This window comes from Schistocerca americana, chromosome 2 (assembly GCF_021461395.2).
Source record: "Schistocerca americana isolate TAMUIC-IGC-003095 chromosome 2, iqSchAmer2.1, whole genome shotgun sequence".
NCBI classification, from domain to species: Eukaryota; Metazoa; Arthropoda; class Insecta; order Orthoptera; family Acrididae; genus Schistocerca; species Schistocerca americana.
In genome coordinates, this window is record NC_060120.1 from 380,276,502 (window position 1) to 380,303,697 (window position 27,196).

Sequence of the window (27,196 nt, forward strand, 5' to 3'; positions counted from 1 at the left end):
ATATCTTACAATAATGTTGGGAAGTGAAATGTCAGACGAAGAGCAATCTGTGTCCGATAGGAGCATGAGATCCCTTTTTAGGGCGATCGCTAAATTAAACAATCTAACGAAGAATCTACGGCTAGATTAAAAGAGGAACTTAAAGGGGAGCTAACAAAATCTACAGACAGGTTACAGGAACATCTTAATGAAACCAGTGGAGAATTAAGTGATAAAATAGAGGCTTCTAAAGTTGAAATGCAGGAAAAACTAGTAGGACTTAGTAATAAGATTGTTGATAATTGCAAAAGGTTAGAAGAACATATCCAGGAATCGCGTGAGGAAAAAGCTCGCATGCGAAATGATATTACTGACTTAACCAAGAGACTAGATAATGTCAATGTCTTAGTTGTAAATGAAATAGAGAAAAATAACGATAAGTTACGAGATGAATTTTCTATGCAAACAGAAACTGTTCGTAGAGTATTATTAGAATCTATTAAAGAAGTTTCTACCAAACCTGTAGAGATTTCTTCAATAGATAATGTAGAATTAGAGACATTAACTCATCGAGTAGAAAAAGATCATACTGAAATAGAAAACATGAAATTTTTAATTACCGAAATATGCAGTAACCTTGAGACTTCCAAAGATAATAACATTGACGAAGGTACAGAGCGCTCACATCGTGAACACAGTGAAGAATCGATATTAGCTAACCGTGTATCCAGTACAGAAATGCGAATACAGGAAATTACTAAACGGTTATCGGAATTAGATAATAATGAAAACATTTCAAGTAGTGGAAGTAATCACGTAATCAGAGACAACAGTCGCATCGTGTTTGCTAGCTCGGACGACAACAACACAAATAAAGAAATCACGGCAAGCAAATCCGACGCAACTCCGTCTCTGCAATCTAAACAAAATCCATCTATGTCTCTCGCAGAATGTTGGGTTGATATAACGACAAATTCAAATGTAGCAAGTCGATTTCCTGTATTCAAACCAGGGGGCGAACTTCACCCTATAATCTTTATAAAAGCTTTTGAAACTTCATTATCTCCTAAATGGAGTAATGAAAAACGGATTCAATTTGTAATAGGACATTTAGAAGCAGAAGCTGCGGAATGGGCAGTACTGCATAGAACTGAATTTAGGGACTGGAATGATTTTGTTAAGCAGTTTAGACAAAATTATTGGTCAAGAGGAAAACAAAAACACTTAACTTTAGAGTTGTTAGACCCTCCTCCATATTCTAAACGGTGGGGAGGTTATAGGAATTATTTCGAATGGCATTTAAACCGCGCTAAATTAATTGAAGAACCAATTATTGAAAGTCATCTAATACGAGTCCTAATTAGTAGGTTGCCGTATTATGTAAAGCAAAGAATGATAGAAAGAGAATGGTCACAACCTTGTGAATTATTAGGATATTTAGAACAGTTAGATATACTTAATAGGGAACGGGAAGACGAGAAATTTAGATTTGGTAGAAATGACAATCCTCGAAATAATAATAATTCAGAACCACGAAAATTTAACAACAACAATCATAGCCGGTTTTGTTATATAAAACGTCAATCTAAAGATAAAGAGAGCCAACAAAATCGGGATAATAACTCTAAAATGCGGAAATTACATAATAACGATAATGAGATAAATCATCCTCAAGTAATTAATGAAGGTCAAGTTGTAGGTGACGTTATCACAGAAAGTTCGGAAAACTAGTAAAGTCCTTTAGTACGGGTCGACTAAAGGGAACTGTTAGTCAAAATTATACAACACCCAATTGCAATTTATCATTAAGCTGCCAAAAGGATGGTGATTGGCAACAAGATTTACTTCAGGAAGACAATCAGATAAGGGAGAATATAACTTATAAACCCGTTATTAAAGGTTATATTAAAGATACCGAAGTAAATATTATAATCGGTTCGGGTAGCGAAGTAAGTATTTTATCTAAAGAATTATTTCAACTTAAAAGAAAATATTGGAATTTCCCAACCTTACCTGTAACTGGGGTGAAAATTATAGGAGTTACTGGTAAAAGAAGTCAAAATATTACTGAGGAAGTTTATTTAACTTTTGAAATTTCTAAACAACTAATTTCTCACTCTGTACTTGTCGTAGCCAACTTAAATGTGGCCATAATTTTAGGTATAGATTGGTTGTGTAAATATAAAGCTATATTAGATTTTAAAGACTGTTCCTTAACCATCCATAAGGAGGCATGTGCTTTTAAAGTGAGGTTTTCTAATACTAAAGTACCTGAAAATTGCTACGAATCCTTACAGATTAAATACACACAGACCATGAACCTATTAATAGATTCTAGTGATCTTGAATATGAAGTATACCAATGTGAGGCTAGTAATAGTATCGAAACCGAAGTGAAAGAAAAATGTTATTCTACGAATTGTCTATCGGCACAAGAAAAGGAAGAGTTGGAATCTTTATTGTTAGAATTTAGAGCCGTCTTCTCAGATGAACCGGGGAGAATCAAAGATTACGTTTGTAAACTTAAGATTAAAGATCAAAAGCCAGTCTTTAAGAAACCTTATCATATTCCAGTACAATTCAAAGAACCGGCTAGTAGAGAAATAAGTAAGACGCTAGAACAAAATATTATCGAACGATCATGTAGTGCTTTTAACAGTCCTTTGTGGGTAGTTAAGAAAGCTACTGGTGGGGTACGAATGGTTCTGGATGCTCGTGAATTAAACGAAATTATAGAGATGGAAAGAGACAGACCTATTCCTATGGAGGACGTACTTCTTAAGATTGCTGGTTCTCGTTATATGAGTACAATGGATTTAACTGCTGGCTACCATCAAGTAATATTACACCCAGATTCACGGCAATATACGGCTTTTCTTTTTGAAGGCAGATCATATCAGTTCCAAGTTTTACCTTTTGGACTTAATATATCAGTGTCAACTTTCATTAAGGCATTAGATTCTGCTTTGGGTCATCAATTATTACAAAAGATTATTTTATATGTAGATTATATTTTGGTAGCCACTAAAACGTGGGAAGAACACGTAACGATATTACGGGAATTGTTTGACCGTTTAATTGTCAGAGGAATAACTTTAAAATTATCTAAGTCTTACTTCGGAAAGGAGGAAGTGAGAATTTTGGAGCATATAGTGAACAGTAAAGGTACTAGGCCAGACCCAGCACCTATTCAAGCTATTGCTCGATGCCCGAGTCCTAGAAACCGGAAACAACTGAAATCATTCTTAGGAAAGGTAGGATTTCTGAGAAGATTTCTTCCAGGGCAGGATATTGTTAATCCTAAATTAATGGATTTATTAAAAGGGAAATCAGTTTGGCTCTGGGGAAAAGAGGAAGAGGAAGTTTTTAATAAGATAAAAGGAGCATTAACAGAAGCTAAAATGTTATACCATTCAGATTTCAATCAGGACTTCTGTATGTGAACGGATGCCTCTGATTATGGTGTGTCTTGCGTAATATTCCAAGGTTTCCGTCATAGTTATTCATATGAGTTGGCTTCCATCACCTAAACCTTTCTGATCGAGCTCTGATTTCTATTATTTTATTTTGATGATCATCCTACCTACGTGGGTTGGGCTCATCAAAATATTTTCGCATTGGGAAGAGAAAGTTGGTGACTGAAATTTCGTAAATAGATCTCGCCGCGACTAAAAACGTCTTTGCTTTAATGACTTCCATCCCAACTCGCGTATCATATCTGCCACACTCCCTCCCCTATTACGTGATAATACAAAACGAGCTGCCCTTTTTTGCACCCTTTCGATGTCCTCCGTCAATCCCACCTGGTAAGGATCCCACACCGCGCAGCAATATTCTAACAGAGGACGAACGAGTGTAGTGTAAGCTGTCTCTTTAGTGGACTTGTTGCATCTTCTAAGTGTCCTGCCAATGAAACGCAACATTTGGCTCGCCTTCCCCACAATATTATCTATGTGGTCTTTCCAACTGAAGTTGTTCGTAATTTTAACACCCAGGTACTTAGATGAATTGACAGCCTTGAGAATTGTACTATTTATCGAGTAATCGAATTCCAACGGATTTCTTTTGGAGCTCATGTGGATCACCTCACACTTTTCGCTATTTAGCGTCAACTGCCACCTGCCACACCATACAGCAGTCTTTTCTAAATCGCTTTGCAACTGATACTGGTCTTCAGATGACCTTACTAGACGGTAAATTACAGCATCATCTGCCAACAACCTAAGAGAACTGCTCAGATTGTCACCCAGGTCATTTATATAGATCAGGAACAGCAGAGGTCCTAGGACGCTTCCCTGGGGAACACCTGATATCACATCAGTTTTACTCGATGATTTGCCGTCTATTACTACGAACTGCGAACTTCTTGACAGAAATCACGAACCCAGTCGCACAACTGAGACGATACCCCATAGGCCCGCAGCTTGATTAGAAGTCGCTTATGAGGAACGGTGTCAAAAGCTTTCCGGAAATCTAGAAATACGGAATCAACTTGAGATGCCCTGTCGATAGCGGCCATTACTTCGTGCGAATAAAGAGCTAGCTGGGTTGCACAATAACGATGTTTTCTGAAACCATGCTGATTACGTACCAATAGATCGTTCCCTTCGAGGTGATTCATAATGTTTGAATACAGTATATGCTCCAAAACCCTACTGCAAACCGACGTCAATGATATAGGTCTGTAGTTCGATGAATTACTCCTACTACCCTTCTTAAACACTGGTGCGACCTGCGCAATTTTCCAATCTGTAGGTACAGATCTATCGGTGAGCGAGCGGTTGTATATGATTGTTAAGTAGGGAGCTAATGTATCAGCGTAATCTGAAAGAAACCTAATCGATATACAATCTGGACCTGAAGACTTGCCCGTATCAAGTGATTTGAGTTGCTTCGCAACCCCTACGGTATCTACTTCTAAGAAACTCATGCTAGCTGCTGGTCGTGTTTCAAATTCTGGAATATTCCATTCGTCTTCCCTGGTGAAGGAATTTCGGAAAACTGCGTTCAATAACTTGGCTTTATTATGCGATTACGCCGCTTGCAACGCGAACAGTCTGAATCAAGATTTCATCAATGTTGAAGTGGTAAGTATTGTCATGCTGTCACTATTTTTGCGTTCGTGTCCGTAACTCCTCATAGTTGGACACTTTCTTTCTTGTCCGCTCCCGGTAGCTGAGTGGTCAGCGCGACAGAATGTCGATATTTAGGGCCCGGGTTCGATTTCCCGCTAGGTCAGCGGTTTTCTCCGCTCAGGGACTGGGTGTTGTGTTGTCCTAATCATCATCATTTCATCCCCATCGACGCGCAAGTCGCCGAAGTGGCGTCGAATCGGAAGACCTGCACCCGGCGAACGGTCTACCCGACGGGAGGCCGCAGTCACCCGATTTTTACATTTAACTCCTTTCTAGTTATTTACCTCGAAGAGATCATTTAATTTCTCCAAATACGGCTCTCTAGGGACTGTACGATTTATCATCTGTGTTTTAGGGTTTTTCTGTGTACTTTTGTCTTAGTACAGGAAAACGGCTGTTTGCAAAATTTTGGGTTTATATCGAACTGATTGCATTTATTTTGCTGTAGACAGACAATATACTTTGATTTTTTCTTAACAGCTGTCTGTTACTTGCTGTAACTTTCCCGCTAGATTGTGTTTGTCAAAATCGGCCCCTTCTATACGCGATTTTCTTTTTAAGTGCATCCCATCAAATCAGAAAGAAAGCGTCTAACTGTGGGCAGTGTTCAGTCAAGTCAGCTTAAAATGAGAGGCATGTGATCCATTACAGATGTTCTAATTTTCATTCCTGCACTTATTTTTCCTTCATAAATTCAACTACAGAGTTTTAAATCCAAGAATGTCCCTTGACTTAACCAAACTACTTTGTAGTAATATATAAAGTCTCTATACTCCTCATTCAGTTCCATCGAAAACAGTTGCAACTGTCAGTGGAATAATGCGTGGAACTTCAGAAATTTTACTATTCATATCATTAATATCTTCAAGTACTACATGCCTGCAAATTTTAGCACAAGGTGTTTCTTGTTATACTGAAAAATAAATCTCGTCCGTCGATCATTGTAATTCTTTGCTCTTTCATTGTCAACTAAATCTTTAAATTCTTTATGCATGGTATTGTAATACAGTTTCATAGCAAATTTCTCGTACCGGTCGCTTATGTGACTGCATAATGTATACTGAGAAGTCTCATCACTTTCCTCTTTCATTCACGTTCGTTTTTAAAGTCTTGTGACGATAGAGTGCTAGACTGACGTTTTTTGCGCAAACGCGCCTTCCATTTTCATGAAAATGGACGCTCGTAAACTAGCTGCGTTAACTCTGTTAGTTATTGTCGAAAATGGTGGAAATCAACCGGTGACGATGACTGTAGTCTTGCAGTTTATTGGCATATTCATAAAATCGTAGAAATTTTCTCCTGGACAGAGGGCGCTCTTTTTTTACAACAAATATCATGAAGTATTGTAGATAATACGTCTGTTTTGTTAGTAAAAAACGTCACTGAATCTTTAAAAAAAACATGAGGTGAAAAACGATATACGCCAGTACCCAGAAGCGAACCTAATACTCTTCACTTCACAGTTCACAACTCTATCAACTACACTGCGGCACTGACGTGACAAAAACATTGTACATACTTTATACAGGTATCTAAAGTCTGCAACCATAAATTTCATTACTTGGTATTTAACTATTGCACCAGAAACGACGCGTTTTTGATAAATCACCAACGCACTGGAGCATCGAAACGGCATACTTTCGAAGCAGGCAAGTTGCAACACCAAATACAAGAAGCCTCTAAATACTAATATGTAGTTTTCCGTTATTTTATTCCAACAAAAGTACTATAAATGAGGTGTTTTCGAGACTGACAGCTTTTATTCACAACACGGACGATACAATATAAAATCACCAAATACAGAGTTCAACTCTACATGACTTAATCCAATATGGCGTCACCTTAGTTCTGCTTGTGACACCAAATAGATGTTGACTCTCATTGACCACGCTTCTCTCCACGAAGCAAAAATTCAACTTGGTAGGTTTTCCTATCACGCTTAGCGTTGTGGTAGGAAGTGAAATACCACGCTGTGACGTCACTAAACTCGACCAGCTTGTCGTCCACTATCACTTTCACGTCCCGTGAGAGGATACCTTTAGCGAGTGTGATAGTTCTATTTCATATCTCTGCAAATTGTTACACAGCGATATTTGTATGGGTTGACGATTTAACAAATCACTCTTCCAGAAATCCATACACGAATATAGGGAAACTTTCATACGTATTGCAGTGGCAAGTAACATCCAACACGCACTTCAGAGTGGCTTGCGGTGTGTAGGACTAGGCGTACTCTTGATTAATAAATGTTTCTCGATGCAACACAGGAACAACTTGAACCAAAAACTGGAGAATATCAGACAGGATTCAGAGGACGCCGTTTCTGTCCATATCAAACCTTGAACCTGAAACTAATCCTTAGACGTCTGAGAATTTGTAGTAAAAATTTGGTTTGCTCAATTGTTGACTTCAAAAATCCTATAAATCAGCTGACCACGAATCATATTTCCCAATAATAGAGGGTATTAAGAAAAATTCTGTCGTAAAACAATCACTGACAGATAAAAAGTCCAAGGTTAAATACATGGGGAAACTCTAAGATCCTTGCAAAATCAAAGCCGGAGCAAGACGACCTGTCTACATTACTTCTCAACTGTGTCCTTCAAAAAGTTATACAAGAATGGCGCTAACAGAAATCAATCCTCTAAATTGACAACCCAGTCACACAGTAGAGGCAAGATTGCTTGAATTTGCAGACGATTTAGCAATATTAACTCGGAACATTTCAACAGCCTAAAATCAGATAAAACTCTTGAAAGAAACTGTGGAAAGAGTCGGTTTCCAGAGGTCTTTTGAAAAGATAGAATACGTCACCTGCAACAAAGAAGCAGGAAAATTCATAAAGACGAAAAACGGCAAAATTACATCAGTTTCATAGTGTAAGTATGAAGCTGAAACTATTCAGGAAAATGGAACCGTAACAAAAGCAAACGAAACTAGATGCCAAATGATGGAAACTGCATACCGACGTACCCAAAATACACTCTCAGACAAAAGAAAGACGCACCACCAAAGAATTATCGGAATGGGACGGAAATCAGTAGATGTGATGTACATGTACAGACAAATAAATGATTACCATTTCAGAAAAATTGGATGATTGGTTCAAGAGAAAGAGTTTCAGAAATTGAGCAAACAATAACGCGATGCCACACCTCTGGCCCTTATCAAGCAGTTATTTGGCTTGGGATTGATTGATAGGGATGCTGGATGTCCTCCTAAGGAATATCGTGCCAAATTCTGCCCAATTAGTGCGTTAGATCGTCAAAATCCCATAATGCTCTAAAACGTCCCATAATGCTCTAAAACGTCCTCAAATGGGGAGAGACCGGTAACCTTGCTGACCAAGGTAACTTATGGCAAGCACGAGGAAAAGCAGTAGAGCGCCTCCATGTGCTGGCGGAAATTATCTTGCTGAAATGTAAACCCAGGCTGGCTGGAAGTGAAGGGCAACAAAATGGGGCGTAGAATATCGTCGACGTACCGCTGTACTGTAAGGGTACTGCGGACGTCAACCAAAGAGGTCCTGCTATGAAATGAAATGCCACCGCAGACCATCATTCATGCTTGCCGGGCATCCCACCGCTGTCCTGAGCGTCTCCAGACACGTCTTTGCTGGTCATCGGGCTCAGTTCAAAGCAGGACTCATCACTGAAGACAATTCTACGCCGGTCAATGAGATTCCAGGACGAAGACCTCTCTGGAGACGCCTTGGACAGTAGTGGCATACCAGCCTGACCGTCATCCCAGGTACGGTCCGACAGCCAGGAGTGATGGTCTCGGATGCCATTTCATTTCATAGCAGGACCTCTTTGGTTGTCATCCGCGATACCCTTACAGTACAGCGGTACGTCGACGATATGATATTCTACGTCCCGTTTTGACGCCGTTCATAGCAAGCCATCGTCCCAAGAGACGTCTTCGGCCTGGAATCTCATTGAATAGAGTGTAATTGTCTTCACTGATGAATCCCGCTTAGGACTGAGCCCAATGAACAACGACGACGTGTCTGGAGACACCACAACAGCGGTAGGATATCATCCTGAGTGTCATTTCCCATATGCCACGACAACCTAGAGTGATGGTGTGGAGTATCAATTCGTTTCATAGCAGGACCCCTTTGGTTGTCATCCGCGGTACCCTTACAGCACATCGGTACGTCGGCGATATTCTACGTCCTGTTTTGTTGCCTTTGATGGCAAGCCATCCCGTGCTTTCATTTCAGCAAGATAATGTCTATCCGCAAACTGTGAGAGTTTCTATGCTTGCTTCGTATTTACGAAACCACTCAGCCACCAAAGATGCCGGATTTCTCCCCAGTTGAGAACACTTGAAGCATTATGGGCTTTTGACGATCTAATGCCATAATTGGACAGAATTTCGCACTATATCCCTCAGCAAGACACCCGCAATTCAATCAATCAATCCCAAGCCGAGTAACTGTTAGTATATGGGCCCGTGGTAAAGCAATGCGTGATAGACTCGCTCAATTTCTGAAGCTCTTTCTCTTAAATAGATCATCCATTTTTCTGAAATAGTAATCATTTGTTCGTCTTTGCACGTACATCACGTCTACCGATTTCCGTCCTCTTCGGATAATTCTTTCATGGTGTGTCGTTTTTGTTCGTCTTAAATTGTATCTACAACAAGAAATGTATGCCGAAGTACACAAAACTAAGACATTACAATACGGTATTTAAACTAGACTGCAGCTATGGATTGGAAACGCTTATTTTACACAAGAGCCGGCCGATGTGGCCGAGCGGTTCTAGGCGCTTCCGACCGCTACGGTCGCAGGTTCGAATCCTGCCTCGGGCATGGATGCATGTGATGTCCTTAGGTTAGTAGGGTTTAAGTAGTTCTAAGTTCTAGGCTACTGATGACTGCAGATGTTAAGTCCCATAGTACTCAGAGCCATTTTTATACAAGAAAACAGGCAATGAAAACAGTAAGAAAAATGGAGGCAAAAGTGAAGAAAAATTCTACACCCAAAAGTTGTAGACGGATAATAACGACTCAGAAGGAACCGGGATATCAATCAATACACAAATATCCGCAGTAACATTAGAATACGCAGGTTAAAATTCTGTGGACATATCGAATGAATGAACCCAGGCAGACCCACAAAACAATTAATCGTTTTTTTTCGATAGGAGTAATCCAAAACAGATTCTTTGAAATGTGTTAGAAACATCAAAACTAATATCAACTGGGCAAGAATTACGCGAGGACACGTCCAACACCGTGAAATCTTCGGGTAAAAAATTCACAAATGGCACGTTGATGAAGAGGAAAAACCAAGGAAGAAAACTGGAATAACAAAGTCTGAAGAGAGAATGAAAAAATTTGGATGCAGAGGAGGCAAAATGCCTACCCCTAAATACTTAGCGTATTCCTAATGGGATGATTCGCAAATGATAATAAATGGTTATAAACAAGCTAAATTCCTGAAAAACGGCAAAAAATATTATCTTTGCTCGAGAAAGGTAACCCCAAAATCCTTCAAATAATTGTAATGTTAATCAATATGTTGTAGGCAAAAATAATAAATATTAGAATAATAAATAGAAGAACATCCGAAACGAATACAGTGTGGTTTCATTTTCAGATGTTCTCCTCGGAGGAGAGCGTGCAGTGTAGCGGGGATAGCAGAAAGCGCGAACGAGGAATGTGAGATAGGAACCTATGGAGCAGCGTCCTCACCTGGCGAGGTTGACGCGCGCCTTCTGCCCGCCGGAGAGCGAGGTGCCCCTCTCGCCCACGACGGTGAGGTCGCCCTGCGGCAACAGCTCCAGGTCTCGCTGCAGCGCGCACACCCGGATCACCTCCTTGTACCTCCGCCGGTCGTAAGGCCGCCCGAAGACGATGTTCTGCCTTATGGTGGCCGCAAACACCCACGGGTCTTGGCAGGCGTACGACACTTTGCCGTTGATTTTGCAGATGCCTTCTTTCACTGGGAGTTCTCCAAGTAAGGCTTGTAGCAAGGAGCTCTGAAAGTAAGCAATGTCGCTTTTGCCAATAAAATTATCTCTAAGTAACGTAAAAACCTTTTTCTGCATGCTAGTTAACATTAGTACTAATCAGTGACATTGGCGTTTCAGTATCCATATTAGATGCCACTAATAGATGAAATAATATCAAATTTTTGTGATCTGTTTGGAGACACTATTCCTCATTAAATCGATTAATGGACAGTATTAAAAGTTGAAGGAATAATTAACTTGGCGCAACAAGAAGCGAAAAATATTTGAAACTGTAAGGACAGTTTATATGTCAAGTACGTTAAACGGATTGCTGAAGAAGTTGTATACAATGGATATGCAAAGACGAAAAAACTATCACAAAGCAGGATGACAAATTAAATGCAGTCAAAACAGGCAAGAAGTGAGGAAATAATTTAATGAAGCAGCAATATCTACTCACAAAATAAACGTATGACCACAGAAACCCGCCCTTATGTCTAATGTAAAACGTTAATGATTACATTTCAGTTCCGCAACAGAAATTAATTTTTTACGACGATAGTTAAAAGCAAAATGTAAATTGTAGAATATTATGATGTTCTAAATAATATAGTAAAAATAGTTAACTGTATGAGAATTTCATTATTGTATGTGTTATAAAATTAATGTTATAGCTTCGCATAGAGTGAATCTCTGAAATAAGTGACTGATAAATGACGTCTTTGGTCATTAATGTGTGGTTTTCGTATACAACAGACTAAATTTCTATTTTGGGAACGTCAAACTATTTTATAACGAAATAATGTATTATAAATTTGGTGAACTGTACTGTACTGTGACGTGAAGAACACGGCTTGAAAATTTGTATGGAAAATATTGGTTGTGACTGACGACATTTATGGGATGGGAACACTTATCGAAGCTTACGATATCAAGCTGGACGGAGCACTGAAAATTGATCTGTAAATTGCTGGCGATAAACGGTAAGAATAGTAGTACGTTTAACTAATACTGTAGACATTCCAGAAGCGCGCAATACGTGTGTGACTGAATTACGAGCTTATTCCTTTCCTACCTGACATTGATATGAAAACCGAAAACGTTTGATATTCCAGAATGGTTCTCTGTGAGCCGTAGAAACGCGCAAAATTGATTTTGGGTGAATTTATTGAAAATGGAATAGGAAGCTTCGCCATCTTGCTGAGCTACGATAACATTTGACAGCGAGCTTCATACATCGATAACTTTCAAGTTGCAGCCTCGTCAGAGAGGTAAGTTTGCTTAAAAATACAGTATGTCTATGCCCGACGAGTGTCATCATATTAGGCGACGAGGCAGTGTGGTTTGATGTAACGTATTCATAGCTAACTGAAAATAACGTATAAGTTTAGAAATTCCAAGTTCAGTTTTTAGAATATTTCAACAATATTAAAACGTTCGTCAGTATTGTCTTTTGCAGTAGTCGGACGTTATTGGCTCTCGCAGTTCGTTTACAAAACCTGAACGTTATTACGTCAAACGATTTTTTTACCACGGCGCTTGCTGAGGTTACAACATTAACGTATGTTCTCTTACTTTCCTACGAAATAAAAGCAGATGAGGAATCTCGGTAATTTAACAACAGATATTTGAAGTGAATTAAGTGGGATGTAAGCAAGATTTTTCATGGAAAGGAGTAAGACCTTTCATTTAAAGTGAATTAAATGGGATGTAAGCAAGATTTTCCATGGAATGGAGTAGACTTTTCCACACAAAGTAGTATACCCAGTAAGTTTAGGAATGTGAATTAAGTGGGATGTAAGCAAGATTTTCCATGGAATGGAGTAGACTTTTCCACACAAACTAGTATACCCAGTAAGTTTAGGAATGACTGCAAAATAGAATGAACGACCCCTTTGAATCTAAGGCAGACATATAATTTGTGTCTCCATGAGGATTACGGTGACTAGTTGGAAATAATTTCACAAATAAAAACACAGAAAATGTCAACAGAATTTTTCTTCAATCAAACAGCTTCACTTTTCACCATAATTCTACGTTAATTACATACACTTCTCTCAATGGTGAACTACTTTAGTGAAGGAGTCCATCGGCTTTTTATTCCATTCCGTCCTTTTTCGTAGTGATGCCCTCGAAGTTCATCCCTCAGTTTGTAAAAAAAAATGGAGTTCACAAGACATCATAGGTGGGCTGTACGAAACTTGAAGCAACAACTACAGCTAAACCGAAATCGCGCAGACCTCGTGTACTGACAGACAGGGACCGTCGAACAATGCGGAGAGTAATTCTAAAATATCTCATAAAATAAAAAGAAGGAATCACTCGTGAGTTCTAGTAATCCATAAAATAAAAAGAAGGAATCACTCGTGAGTTCTAGTAATCCAGCTAGCATAATGACTTAAAAAGAATGTGGTACGATTGTGGAGCAGCTCCTCATAAGCCACACATTTCTGTGGTCAGTCGTAAACTACGCTTGAGGTGGTGTGAAGAGGCCACAGGACACCAGATGGCTGGAAACGAGTGACTGAAGTGATGAATCACACTATACCCTGTGAGAATCGCGAGTGGTCTAAGGCGCTGCAGTCATGGACCGTACGGCTGGTCCCGGCGGAGGTTCCACTCCTCCTTCGGGCATGGGTGTGTGTGTTTGTTCTTAGGATAATTTAGTTTAAGTAGTGTGTAAGCTTAGGGACAGATGACCTTAGCAGTTAAGTCCCATAAGATTTCACAACATTTTTTTGTGACAATCCGATAGAAGTGTATGTGTTCAAATGGCGAATTTCTGGAAAGCGTTACCTGCCGTTATGTGAAATGCCAACGTTGACGTATGGAGGAAGTGATGTGGTCTGAAGGTATTTCTGTCGATAGGGTGTGCTACTTAAGAAAATGCGAACGGATATGAACGTATTTCACGGTATTGTGTACTATGCATAGCAGGGGAACTGTTCGAAGGCAATGGTTGTCAAATATTGTAGAAAGAAGAGAAATTAAACACTTTCCTCGAGCATATCTAACACGATTTATTATATTTCTAAAACAACAGTATGTATGCCGCCATCCATATCCCACAAATTTGCGCCGCTACATTTTATACTTTGGCAATATCTTAACAACTCTATTGAGTCCTTCTAATGATACCTTATGGACTTGAAATTTACTTCGGTTTGCAATAATATTCATCTGCAGTGATATTATTGAGGATTACATTTTAACCTTCTATCTAGTCACTAAACAGCAGCTGGTGACGAATTTCGAGTTTGTGAGCGAGAAAAGAAATAAATTTCACCCATATTCTATGACGAAATACGCCATCTGCAAGCGTATATCATTTAAGATTCGCTGATTCTATTGGATTAAATCGTTAACCCAGCTACTAACTTCCTGGACTCCCTCTATCGTCTTCATCAAGCGCGAGCTTCCATTTTTATCATCAAAGAACGGTTTCATATTGGCTATATTAGTACATGATAATAACGCGGAAATGGCTTATGCCAAGGAGGAGCTCTCGACGTCCATGGATTACGATTGGCACTTGCTATGCGGCGTCCCTAACAACGCCATCATTCATAATCAGTTGGTAAACTATACGAAGCCATCCTCTGTGATCTTGCTTTGTAGGATACACACTTGCATGCACTGATTGCTAAATGCACTTTTTCATCCAAAAACTCCATCGCGAAGGACTCGTAGCCATATCACGTCTGCTCACCACAACCTAATGGACGATGAATCTTCATTTCTCAAGGGATTGCTGAAGTATTATTAGTTTTACAATCTTGAACTTGATACACATATAACTGTACAAGTATATACGTTTTATTCAAATTTAATTATTCCAACACCCTTGACGGGTCTTTATGGTTTTAAATGAGAGTGCATTGAGGAGAAAAAATATTTCCAATTACTCTTAAAAGACAAGTATCACAACCTTGGCCATTGATTCTGGGCGCTGTGGTATCATCCTGTGCCCTTTTCTTTTGTGAATGGATTACAATATGTGCGAATGTGTTTCAACCAAAGCACAAAATGGTTTAAAATTCTGTGAGAGTCTGCTTAAGTCAGTCCCTAACTAATTTACCTGAGAATTTCTCTGTATCTAAAATTTTAATCCCTAGTGTGGGCGTCTCGGGCATGGATGTGTGTGGTGTCCTTAGGTTAATTAGGTTTAAGTAGTTCTAAGTTCTAGGGGACTGATGACCACAGAAGTTAAGTCCCATAGTGCTCAGAGCCATTTGAACCATTTTGAACCTAGTGTGGGCGATTTGTCTCGATGTATGTTCTAAATTTCTAGTATCATGCAGTCTTAAATGGTGTAAGGAATTATTATCCTTTCTGATCTCGTTGAACATTGTTCGTCTTTAGCACTGGTAACATTCGAAACGTAGAAACCCGTGACTGTTGAGAAAAAAAGGAAGTGTCTCAACTAGTTTATCCAGTTTTTTGATGATTAGATGAAGGGTGATATTTTCAGGACAGTTCATTTAATTGTTTTAGTTAACAGACAACAGCAAAAACGAATGCATTCAAGACGTAGCATCGATACTTGAAAATAAATCTTTTTCTCCGAACACAACACGTTCTCCCTTACGGTACCTGGCACGCAACGGAATTTGGAAAATCTTGTCTTTGGTACACTGAAGCATCTAGATTACTTTTCAGATCTCTCATGTAAGGACTTCATAAGTGCTTTGTAAATTTGGATATACCACAACAAAAGATGAAGTATTACCGAGGGAAAATGAACTGATTCTAATGAATAACTTTCTTCAAAATCAATTTTTTTCAGATTTTAGAGACTAGTTATGCAGAAATTACTTTGATTATTTTTTATTGTTAATAAAGAAAAACTGAACTTGTAACTGTTGGATTTCTTCGGAAAGGCATGACCCTTTCAGCGCACTCCCATAGCGTGCGGTACGATTTTTTCAGCCCGTTCATGCACATACGTATGGTACGGCTCAACGGATATGGTGAACGTATTGCTCACCGCACTCAATTATGATAAGAAACGCGGTTAGTTTCAGTCACTGCTACCCGTAAAGAAGTTGGGTGCAGAAATATGTAACATGTGGTGAATTAAATTTAGTGCACACTCGTTGTCACGGATTAAAGACGGTTTGAGATAGTTGCGAAAAGTTTCTTCACGACGAGGTAGAGCGCTTGGACTAAGCAGATGTTGCAGATGTCCCTCAACGTTACAGCTAAGGACAGCAAATAATGGTGATAATTTGAAACGACGTTTGGAAGTAGGTAGACAGGATATGAGGAAAGCTCAGTGGGCACAGATTCACTCACCTTACCTGCCCCAACAAGGCCGACGACGCCGACCAGCTGCCCCTGGTGGACTCGCAGGTTGACATCCTCCAGCGTGTTCTCGCTGAGAGTGTCCACCCACTTGGCGGTGACGCTCTCCATGATGACCGCTTCTTCTTCTTCCTTCTCTTCCTTATCGTAGTCGTGACTCACTCCATTCTGAACTATGGACAGCTTCGAAGTATTCATCACGTATTCTTCATTCATCAGAAAAGTCTGTCAAGGGAAGCAATATGCAGAACTGTATTATCGAAGCCAGCAAGTGAATGTATTACGGAAAAGATGTTTATCTAGTTTACAGATACAGCAAAGAAATAGGAGATTAAAATACACTGACGGACTTTAAAATTGCAACACCAGAAAGCACAGCAAACAATGAAATTCTAATTACTGTGTGTATGCAGTGCATTAGCAAGAATACACGAATAAGTTTGTAAGTAATTTGGGGTTACGCACAGCGCGAAATTCAGTAGACAGAGCTGCCACATCTAGCTGTAGCAATGGCTCTCGAGTCAAACTGAAGTTGTATGACATGTACGGGTTCTTCGTGCTGCTTCAGCTCTACGACAAATTCATCAGTACTAGTGCCTGGCGAGAGGTGGCGTGCCAGTACCTCGGCAATGCATGACTGCGTATTTTCAATGGGCTTGAGACCTGGAGAGCGTTCTGGCCACCCTCCATATCCAGGTAGGTAAGTCGGTACGGGCAACTTGTGGAAAGATGACGTCACGGGGACCTTGAAGCTCAAGCGGAACCATCAGCTTTAACACTCTGGAAATGTAACGACTACTGTCCAAATTATCGGCTATGGGAACCAGAGGTCATCGTGTTGTGTACTCATTGGCACCGTGGCATTGCGCCAGGAGCTCGGCCCATCTGACATAGACGATTGCAGTTTGATAAAATTCGTTCTGCTCGGAATGTTCACATACGAATGTGTCCATTGAGCTGCTGTACGTAGATTGGGGACTGGTCTCAAAAAAGAAGGTGGTGCCTCTTTCGTATTTCCAGTGTAGTCGCTTAGCGCACCGCTGTCGTCATACCTCTCTCTGCTAGCGGTTTGTTACGCGACAAATTAGTAAGGGAACGGGAAAGTAAAATTATCTAAGTTCGAACAGCCGTCTTTACTCAGTCACGCGGAAGTATCAACAGCCACCAGTCGGGAATTGTAAACATTTCAACACCGTTACTCGGATAGGAAGACAGAAATCTCGACACTCTTGGGTGCGACTGTGAGCGAGCTCACAGTGAAACGGTTACAAAAGCACAGTCAGAGCTTCTTTCGTTACTCTCGTAATTTGATGTAAGAGATGATGGCTTGCGGAGTATGGATGTAGATGTAGATGTAGATGTAGACACTATACAGGACGCAACATCGCCTAGCAGGAGTTTGACTAAGCATTAAAGACACTGTAACAAATTCGTTAAGGAAATTTAGAGCAATTGAAGGCCGCTGACAATTCGAGAAGAGCAGAATCTATTCGGTCACTGTGAATGAATGGTGTCTAGAGCCGAGCGTCTCCTTCACGACACAAATACTCTACCCTCACTAGCTTAGACCACTCGATCAGTATGATCGACGGCGTCCATGTCATTTACACTCGATTCTCTAGTTATAGTATGGTAACAGCTTGTGTGTGGAATTGTTCTAGTGTTGGTCCTACACTTGCTACCTCGCAAGAAGATCAGCAATCCGTAGATGTGGATAATAAAGTCCAGCGTCCACTGTCGAAGTTATCACAGCAGCCAGTACTGATGGGTAGTCCATGGGTCTACCAACACGGTAGAAGCGGCCTTAAGACTTTAGCGTCTCACGGGTCTGCCGGCCTACCATACCGGCGGGCCAGGATCAGCATACAGCACGACATCACGGCATTCGACATCGCGGACCACCCAGGGGGACAACACGGACAGTAATCTGGAAGGGATTGAGAACTCAACGTAACGTCGTGTGGACCAAACACACACTTCGCGGTCACCTCGCCAGCGGGTGGCAAACCGCTGCACCAGAGTGTCATCGACTTCCATTCCGCGCTGACGCAGCGTCCTCGGCAGCTGTGAGTCCTGTGTTGGATTCAACGAGTTCCTCTGCAGATTACACAGACGCCAGCCGTCGCAAAAGACTCGGCAACGACTTGTATTCTGAGTAATAACCGGAATAATCTTGAACACTGTGTTATTGCGTCTAACGATGTCACACAGGTCCTCAGTCTGTATCCTGGAAAACCGGTAGAGGTTTCCAGCCAGGCAGCGGGCGACCTCTACAGCAGCAAGGGAAACCGTAATAGTGGTCTCCGTGGTGGCAATAGGTCAGATTCGTGGCGCTGTGCGTGTGGATACTTGTCTTACTACAAACAAATCCATTCTTGACTCAAGGTACGAGGCATCGCTTTTGCGATACTGCACTGCCGAGCAAACAATATTTATGTCTCTTGGATACCAATGGTATGGGCTCGTTGAGGTCATGTGTGGTGTTGAATAAGGCCGTTCTTGCTACCTCGCAAGAAGATCAGCAATCCGTAGATGTGGATAATAAAGTCCATCGTCCACTATCGAAGCACAGCAGCCAGCACTGATGGGTAGTCCATGCGTCTAACAACACGACTCCCTCCACGGTAGAAGCGGCCCTAAGACTTGAGCGTTTGTATGACAGTCGTCGGATCCCGACCAACGCGGGAAGCAATATCAGGGTCCGATAAACCACAGTCTCTGTATTCAACGATCCAGCCGCTGTAGAAGTCCATCACGTGTAGGTAAATGTTTCTCCTTCTCAAATGAATCGTAACACTATCTTTTAGCAAACAAACGACACTCAAATGCAATTTCTGTTTGAAAAAGCCAATACGTAATCTTTCATTACATATAGAATAGATGGCGTTATACCTTTCTATCATGTGCGATTGAGCTGAAATGCTAAGTGCATCCAAGCATTAGTACACTTCATGCCAGTGTAGAGTTTTTTGCATGTCGATTGATGGTGTTGTAGTTTTAATAGCTATTATTTAAAACGTAATATATTCACAGCAGTAATTACAAATGACTTTTTCTTGAGAATTGAAACACACTCGCTTAAGATGTCGGTCTTTAGTACTAATAAACAGGAATACGATTAATTTGACACATCTGTTTAGTATTTCGTGGTGAATCTTCAGTGCGCAGTTCCAAAGCCTTGAAAGAGAAGGTATGTGAAATCATCTAAGGTTCTCGTATTCTCACAGAATTTCATTGCGTAGTCTCTGACTCATGTTGTGGAGGAATAGAGACACATTATAATTCCGATCTAATCGTTGTTGTTAAAATTTTTGTCTTTGTCAAACTAATAAAAGGATTAAACTTCCTAGAGTTTGCAATAAAAAATTACGTTTTTTATTGTACAAAGAAACAGTAAGTTTTCGGTAATACGTTACGTACACTGATGTGCAAAAGTTACGGACGAAAGTAAGTCTTGCACGATGTGTTACTGCCAAGTAACATAGCTCGATGAAACTTGGACCACATAGAAGACACTGAAGTCTCCGCTAGTCATGGTGGTCTCCTAGACATCATAAAAGACGGGGCATGATTTTTAAAAGGGTGTGTAATGCATCCTCCACAACGTGCTTCCATGCTGTCCACAAAGTTGGTAAGCAGTTCTTGTGGTAGGGCTTTCCATTCCTCCGCCAGCTCGGTTGCCTGCTAAATGGTCGTTGGTGGATGCTGGCGTACTATAATACGCCTCCCCAGTGTATCCAACACGTACTCAATGTGATTTAAGTTGGAGAAACGGGAAAGCCAATCCATTCGTCGAATATCCTTCCGTTCGATAAGAACGCCCATTGTCATCCATAAAATGAAATCAGAGACAATCACACCCCTGAAAAGACGCACATGGGGATGGAGTATAGTGTCACAACGACACTGACTGGTGATGTACCGTGTTCAAAGGTTTAGAGGTCAGGACGCTCTTGAAACATTGTGCCTCCTGACACCATAACACCTGGACCGCCAAAACGTTGCAAAATGATCATATCAACGAATGGACTAGCCTTCCTATTCTCCCGGCTTAAATACCATCGATAACGTGTGAGTTGCGTTGGGAGACGTATTATAAGATGGCCACATCCACCAACGATCATTCAGCATTTGTCAAGCGCTTTGATGGAGGAACTGAACACCCTACCACCAAACTCCCTACCATTCTTGTAGCCAGCGTGGGAACTCGTTGCAGTGCATACATTACCGTCCACGGTATTACAAACCTTATTAAGTACCATATCCCGGCGTTTCCAATGTCCAAGGGACCACTGTATATCGCGGTGACTTCAATTTAATTATTGTCTTTGAATAAAAGTGTTATTTCTGTTCATCTCGTAGCGTATTTACTTCAGTTACCTTTTGTACTACACTGTAGTAGTTCTTTTTATGTACAGTCCAAGTTTCATAGAGATATATTACTTGGCAGTGACACAATATACGAAGGTTACTTTCCCCTTAAGTTTTGCAAACAAGTGTATTAGCGCCGTCACACATCAGTGCCAACTATCTTTAATCACGTGTTCTACAGAGGAGGACAAGCAATAGGTCCACCCTTTACCATTTCATGCGAAATGTGCTTGGAGAGCTGCATCAAACCAGTCTGAGGACTGAAGACAACAACAACAACAGTGCTTCACTTGTTCCTCACACCTCTGACGTGCGGTTCTAGGCGCTACAGTCTGGAGCAGAGCGACCGCTACGGTCGCAGGTTCGAATCCTGCCTCGGGCCTGGATGTGTGTGATGTCCTTAGGTTAGTTCGGTTTAATTAGTTCTAAGTTCTAGGCGACTGATGACCTCAGAAGTTAAGTCGCATAGTGCTCAGAGCCATTTGAACCATTTGAACACTCCTGACAGTGAGAAAACATTATGTACAGGACAACGATCGGCAGTATCAAGAAGATGAATAATTAATACTGATCCGAAGTGTGTGTAGAAAATTCGCTGAGTGGTATGGGGACCACTCAACACTTTCTTTTTAGTCATCTACAAACTATTTTTAGTTGGCTAGAATGCGCTTTGAGCAGTACTTACATGCTATCGGGAATTATCAGAGAAGCCTTCTGCGAAACCTGTAAAGGCACCGAAGTTACACTTATTTGGAGGAAAAGCAGTGCAGACAGTGGAAGACTGTGACTATCTCGTAGCCCGAGCTTAATGTCCCTTCGATGACAAGTGGCGGATAATAGACTTGGATTGGAGAATGATGAGGCAGGATATCGACAAAGATCTTTTGTCCTTCTGAACGGAACCATGCCAGTATTTGCCGGAAACGGTTTAGGGCTACCCCTGAAGACATGAGGATTTGAACTATTGCCCTCCTGAATTCCAGTTGTTTGTCTTAACTACAGCGCCAGCTCGCTCGATAGTAGTTATCGAATTGTTAGCACAACATCTCGTTTACTGATGTGATGGTCTGCAGAAGAGATGATAATCTCTGCCAGTCAATCTGTGGCAGCTTAATCCGTTTTGCCTTCTCAGAAGCACGCGCCTATTTCGTGTGAGCATCTTCTCCATTTGACGGTGTTGTCCGTCGTTGTACTTGTTGACGATCAGCCTGAACGTGGCGAATCGTCCGTAGATTTCTTTCCGTCCCGAAAGCATTTCAGCCAATCTTGAACATATTTTCTGCCTACGGCCCCTTTATGCACTAAAATTTATGAAAAACTTGATTTTTATACTACGACACAAGTCGTCACACTCATTACGTTCGACTGGCCAAACCAGACAAATTTGCTTCGCCTTAGTGTGTCAGACTCTCACTTATCGACAAGTTTCTCCTTGCACATGCGCCTGCACACAGTTCTGACACATGCTGCCTTTTAGATGGCACTGCATTCGCCTCATTTTTTAGGCACACCATGCCTAACGTATAACAGAAAATCCGGTGTAAGTAGTCAACGGTGGTCTGATCATGTCATGTGATTCCTAAAATCTAATAAATATTATTCATTACAGTTTTGAGAAACATGCCAATCTCACCTGCAGCCTTTTAACCGAGACCAGAGCCTCAGCTATTTCGGCGACTCCTCGGACGAACATCATTGACATTGTCTGCGCCAAAATGTTGAAGTACGTGAGGACCACGAACACCTAAAATAGTAAGCGTAGTCAAATGAAAAATTTACTGGTATTTAATTTAAAAAAATTGATTTTAAGTTTATTGTTTCACAATGCTGCAAACAAATTCTGTTTCATTTTCCTTTCATTCATTTTGTCAACTCGCACTGTTTCAACCACTTTCTGAATATAAGTTTCCCAAGAAAGAAGAAAGCGATCGACTTTATTGTCCATTCTAAGTCGTCATCGTTAGAGTTGGAGCAGAACCTCGGATTTGACTTGGCCGAGGGAGTAAATGTTGTTTAAGGAACCACCGCGGCATTCAGTCCAATTGATTAAGCGACAACATGGAGATGTCTATGGATCACCTTTCTCGAAAATGAAATCACTACACAAACTGACTAGGGTTTCAGCCACGAATCCAACATAAATTCATGGAGAAGATCCGTTTTGAATACGATATATTTGTTCTCATATTAACAAGAAAGCTTCGGCTACTGGAATTCTTGATGATGCTGCATGGAATGATATTGAAATTTGCGTCAGTAGACCAGAAAAGTTGTCTAGAAGTCGAATGAAGTTTTATTTAGATCCGCTACCTCATTATCAATTAAGAGTAACAAACTTAATGTGCTTAAAGATCTTCAGTGTGTTAGTTCTGCACACAATTCACGAATATGAAACAAAATGCGAAAATACTTAATTATTTAATTTATTTTTTTTGTCACGGTGTTTTCAGTACCTCTCCATTACTGCAATACCAGATTGGATACGTACAGTATCTTGATGGTATCACATCTCATCTGATAATCTTATCCTATTACTTCCCCCTTATTCTTTGCCCAGTCAACTTCTTCCACAGATTGATTACATCTGTACTGTTGCCACACGTTTAGGAACTCATTATTCACTTTCGACAAGAACGTAATGAGGACATCGCTTACTGTCAATGAGACTGACATTTCATAAATTGTATAGATTCATTGTTAGATACGTTTTCATCATCATTATTATTATCATTATCACTGTGATCATAATTACATGTTGATCATATACTAGTAACGTAGACTGAGTGCTCAATGAAAGAGAGCCCCTGAAGGACCTAATCTTGCCAGGGGAAATAAATGCATTACTAATAAATAAAAATCGAATGGAAAACTTATATTCCTTCTGCTGAGGTTTTGTGACAAATGAAATACCAGATGATTTAATAGATTATTGATTAAGTAAAAACATAGCGAGATAGCCTGATTTGTAACCATGCACAAGAAACAAATGAAAAATGGGAACGGATTATTCTAGACTACGTAACCTAAGCGGGATGTTCCAAAAGAAAACAAACGTTCTGAGAAAACAATGAAAAGGAACCATACATTTATGTACGGTTTTATATTCATAATGGTCTTAACGTGTGCCTGTTGCCTCTTGAAACATCCTTCACCAAGACCGTCAAATTAAGGTACTATGGTTTTAGGGAACTGGTATCTAAAACTAGCTTTGTCCAGTACCTCTGGACATTCGGTGAACTGCTCTCACTGGGACGTACCTTGTCTGCCGTAAGATCGCTGCCCAGCATCACATATGTTATCAGTGTACAGCACAGCGCTAGACGCGTGGTGCAGAGGTTGAACGTCATGAAAATACCTCTGATGTAGGACGTTTTAATGACCACCTTCAGTTCCGCCCTGAGAAATTATTAATTGTAGAAAGCAAGTTATTTAACAGTTATCATTATATTTCTACTTCAGCTAAATTTAAGAACTACACAGTGAGTGTAGTAAACTGATTACTTCAGTCGTACTGGTGCACAAATCAGATCAATCAATTTCATATTAAGTCCGTCTGCATACTTGACATATACAGTCTTATTAGAGTGTATAAACCTATGTTTCCATTACTGTATTCATTCGGTGTAATATCTTTTCATAATTACTCTATGGTAACACGCTGCAACCTGCACCGTGACGATCTTCATCAGCATATAGTAAGAATCTAAATATAATTTATGACAGCCGCAATTTGAAATTTGTTACGTAAAATCTGAAGTCAAAGGCAAAGCCGAAACTTATGCAGACATTGCTCACCTCCTGGCTGCTTCGATCATCTTTGAGAAAGGCTTTTCCCACGCATACATTTTAATGACCTGTATTCCAGAAATAATCTCGTCTGTCAAACGAACCCTTTCGTCTGTTTTAAAAGCTGTCCGTCGTCGGAATATTGCTGACAATTTCCCAGTGTAAGCTGAAAAAGAAGATCATGCATGTTTAGTAGTAGAGGTAAATAATAATATATCAGCAAACGATAACTTTATCGACTGTGTAATGCTATTTCTACTTAATTAATCCTGTTAATTAAATTGCATAAAATACAACTCGAACACAGACGATTATTTACAATATCTTATTTTTGTTTTGAGCGCACGTTACTTACTAAACTGAGTAAATGGTATTTGCTATGTTTTGTTCTGGCATTAATTTGGCTTGAGTTGTTCTGCGAAAGTGAGAGTCGTCCTCTTGCATTGCTGAAAGTGTGACACACAATGCTCGGAGTAATCTGAAGTAGTAGTAAAAGTGTAAAATCTTTTACTTACCCATAATATCAAGGACAATCAAACAATTTAAAATCCAAGATGTCAAATAGTCTATATTAAACTAAGTGAAAGTCCAGATCAGCAATAGCTATTTATTGTGTTTTCCCCTGTATGACAACCGATTTCATACCCTGGACGTACATCTTCAGAACATATAAAACTAATACTTCATGTGTCACTACTTCCAAGGTGCAAGTGGGCATAAAAACATGTCACTCCTCGGTAAAACCATGGATGAACCGGCAGATGGGCAACCGATCCGAACCGTGCATGATCGGTAATAATCTCCAAAACGCTTTCAAAAGACGAGCCTGAACACCACATGACAATCCACGTCTGGCAGGATAAAACCATCGTCAAAATCTGGGGGGGAAACAAAGAATTAAAAGACACATGGCTCCAAGCACTATGGGACTTAACAACTGCGGTCATCAGTCCCCTAGACTTAGAACTACTTAAACCTAACTAACCTAAGGACATCACACACAGCCAATGCCCAACGCAGGATTCGAATCTGCGACCGTAGCAGCAGCGCGGTTTCAGACTGAAGCGCCTAGAACTGCTCGGTCACAGCGGCCGGCAGGAGTCTTCAAATACAAAAGTATATTGGCAGACGTTAAACAGACTGTACGTTACAGTGCTGGCCATACACTGAATACTTTACTTAGCCACTGGAATGGAAATGAAGTCCCATGCGTCTTTACAGAGCGTAGGGGAACGATGCGGGAGACCCGCACCGCCTTACTAGGCAAGGTCTTAATGGAGGTGGTTTGCCGTTGCCTTCCTCCGACCGTAATGGGGATGAACGATGATGATGATAAAGACGACACAACAACACCCAGACATCTCGAGGCAGGAAAAATCCCTGACCCCGCCGGGAATCGAACCCGGGACCCCTTGCTCGTGAAGCGACAACACTACCGCGAGACCACGAGGGGCGGACTTAGCCACTAGTTAGCGTTATATGCCACAACCAAACCTGAGGGGCAGGGCGGTCGTGAGAGAGTGAAAGTTAAGGTGGTCCTGTTGACAGGGACTGAGAGAACAGTTTTACAACTACCGACGGTACCACGGAGTCTGAAGCTCTAGTTGATAACACAGAATGTGAGTTCGTATCGCCAATAAGTTTTAGTTTTGACCGCGAAGATGTTACGATATTGAATCTGACCCAATATCATAAAGTAAACGAAGCTCCGTTTCTAAACTACTGTCACAACAGTGAGAAGACAGCTTGGTAACATTTTATCGCCTGGTAGAGCCGCAAAATTCGCAGTAAAGGTTATTGGGTCGGACCCTCATTTTTCGACGGCGTCACGAGATAAACAGAAACAAATTGCAATAGTTATGAAAGACTGTTTCAGTGATTCGCTTTTTTTGCATTTAAATGATAAGAGAACTTTCATAGACTGCTGCTGCTCAGAACAGTGGGAAATTACAGTATCTGTTGGATTTGTTAAAACGTTAACGCGTGCGATGCTTACCTTGTATGGGAACGACGACGAAGACGACGGCGACCCCGACGAATCCCGCGACGCCGATCTCGTTGTAGAGGAAGTACATGCATATGATGGCGGTGAGCGGCGCGGCCCACATGTGGTGTATGAAGACGGATACCAGGTCGAATCGGCTGACGTCGTTGGACAACAGGTTCACCACCTGCCCAGCCGCCGTTTCCCCTAGCGCCGTACGGCTCAGGCGCAGCGACTGCAACCAACGACACACGCTATACACTTCATGTAGCAGGTTGCGTATTTGGAGCCAGAGAAAAAGTATACTATACGATCAAAGTTATTCGAACATCCTATGTAATGCGTAATTGAGCAATAGGTAACAACAAATCCAGCAGGGACGTTTCAGCCCTCATAGAAGTCGACTGTTGGTGATGGGATTGTGAAGTGGGAGCACGGAAGAACATCCACATCTAAACCAAGACCAGGAAGACGCGATGTACTGACGGCCACAGACCGTTGAACAATGGATAGGATGGCTGTGGAAAATGGCATGATATCAGTGGAAGGGAACACTCGTGAGTACCAAAGTGCTACCAGCAGTACAGTTAGCACAATGTACGTAGGAGTTAAAATGAGTGGGGTATAGTCGTCGAGCAGTTCTTCATAAGCCACACACTGAGGTGCTGTAAAGG

General features: G+C 40.9%; 1 protein-coding gene across 1 annotated transcript in view; it reads right to left on the minus strand.

Moving 5' to 3' along the window:
* Window positions 1-27,196, minus strand: part of LOC124594830 (ATP-binding cassette sub-family C member 4-like) — a 270,890-nt gene that overhangs the window by 66,506 nt on the left and 177,188 nt on the right. The window contains exons 5-10 of the mRNA XM_047133278.1: window positions 26,535-26,757; window positions 24,548-24,704; window positions 24,010-24,148; window positions 22,386-22,496; window positions 16,373-16,606; window positions 10,818-11,104 (exon numbers count right to left, since the gene is read on the minus strand). Coding sequence (XP_046989234.1) covers window positions 10,818-11,104; window positions 16,373-16,606; window positions 22,386-22,496; window positions 24,010-24,148; window positions 24,548-24,704; window positions 26,535-26,757 — 1,151 coding nt within the window. The remainder of the gene's footprint in view (window positions 1-10,817; window positions 11,105-16,372; window positions 16,607-22,385; window positions 22,497-24,009; window positions 24,149-24,547; window positions 24,705-26,534; window positions 26,758-27,196) is intronic.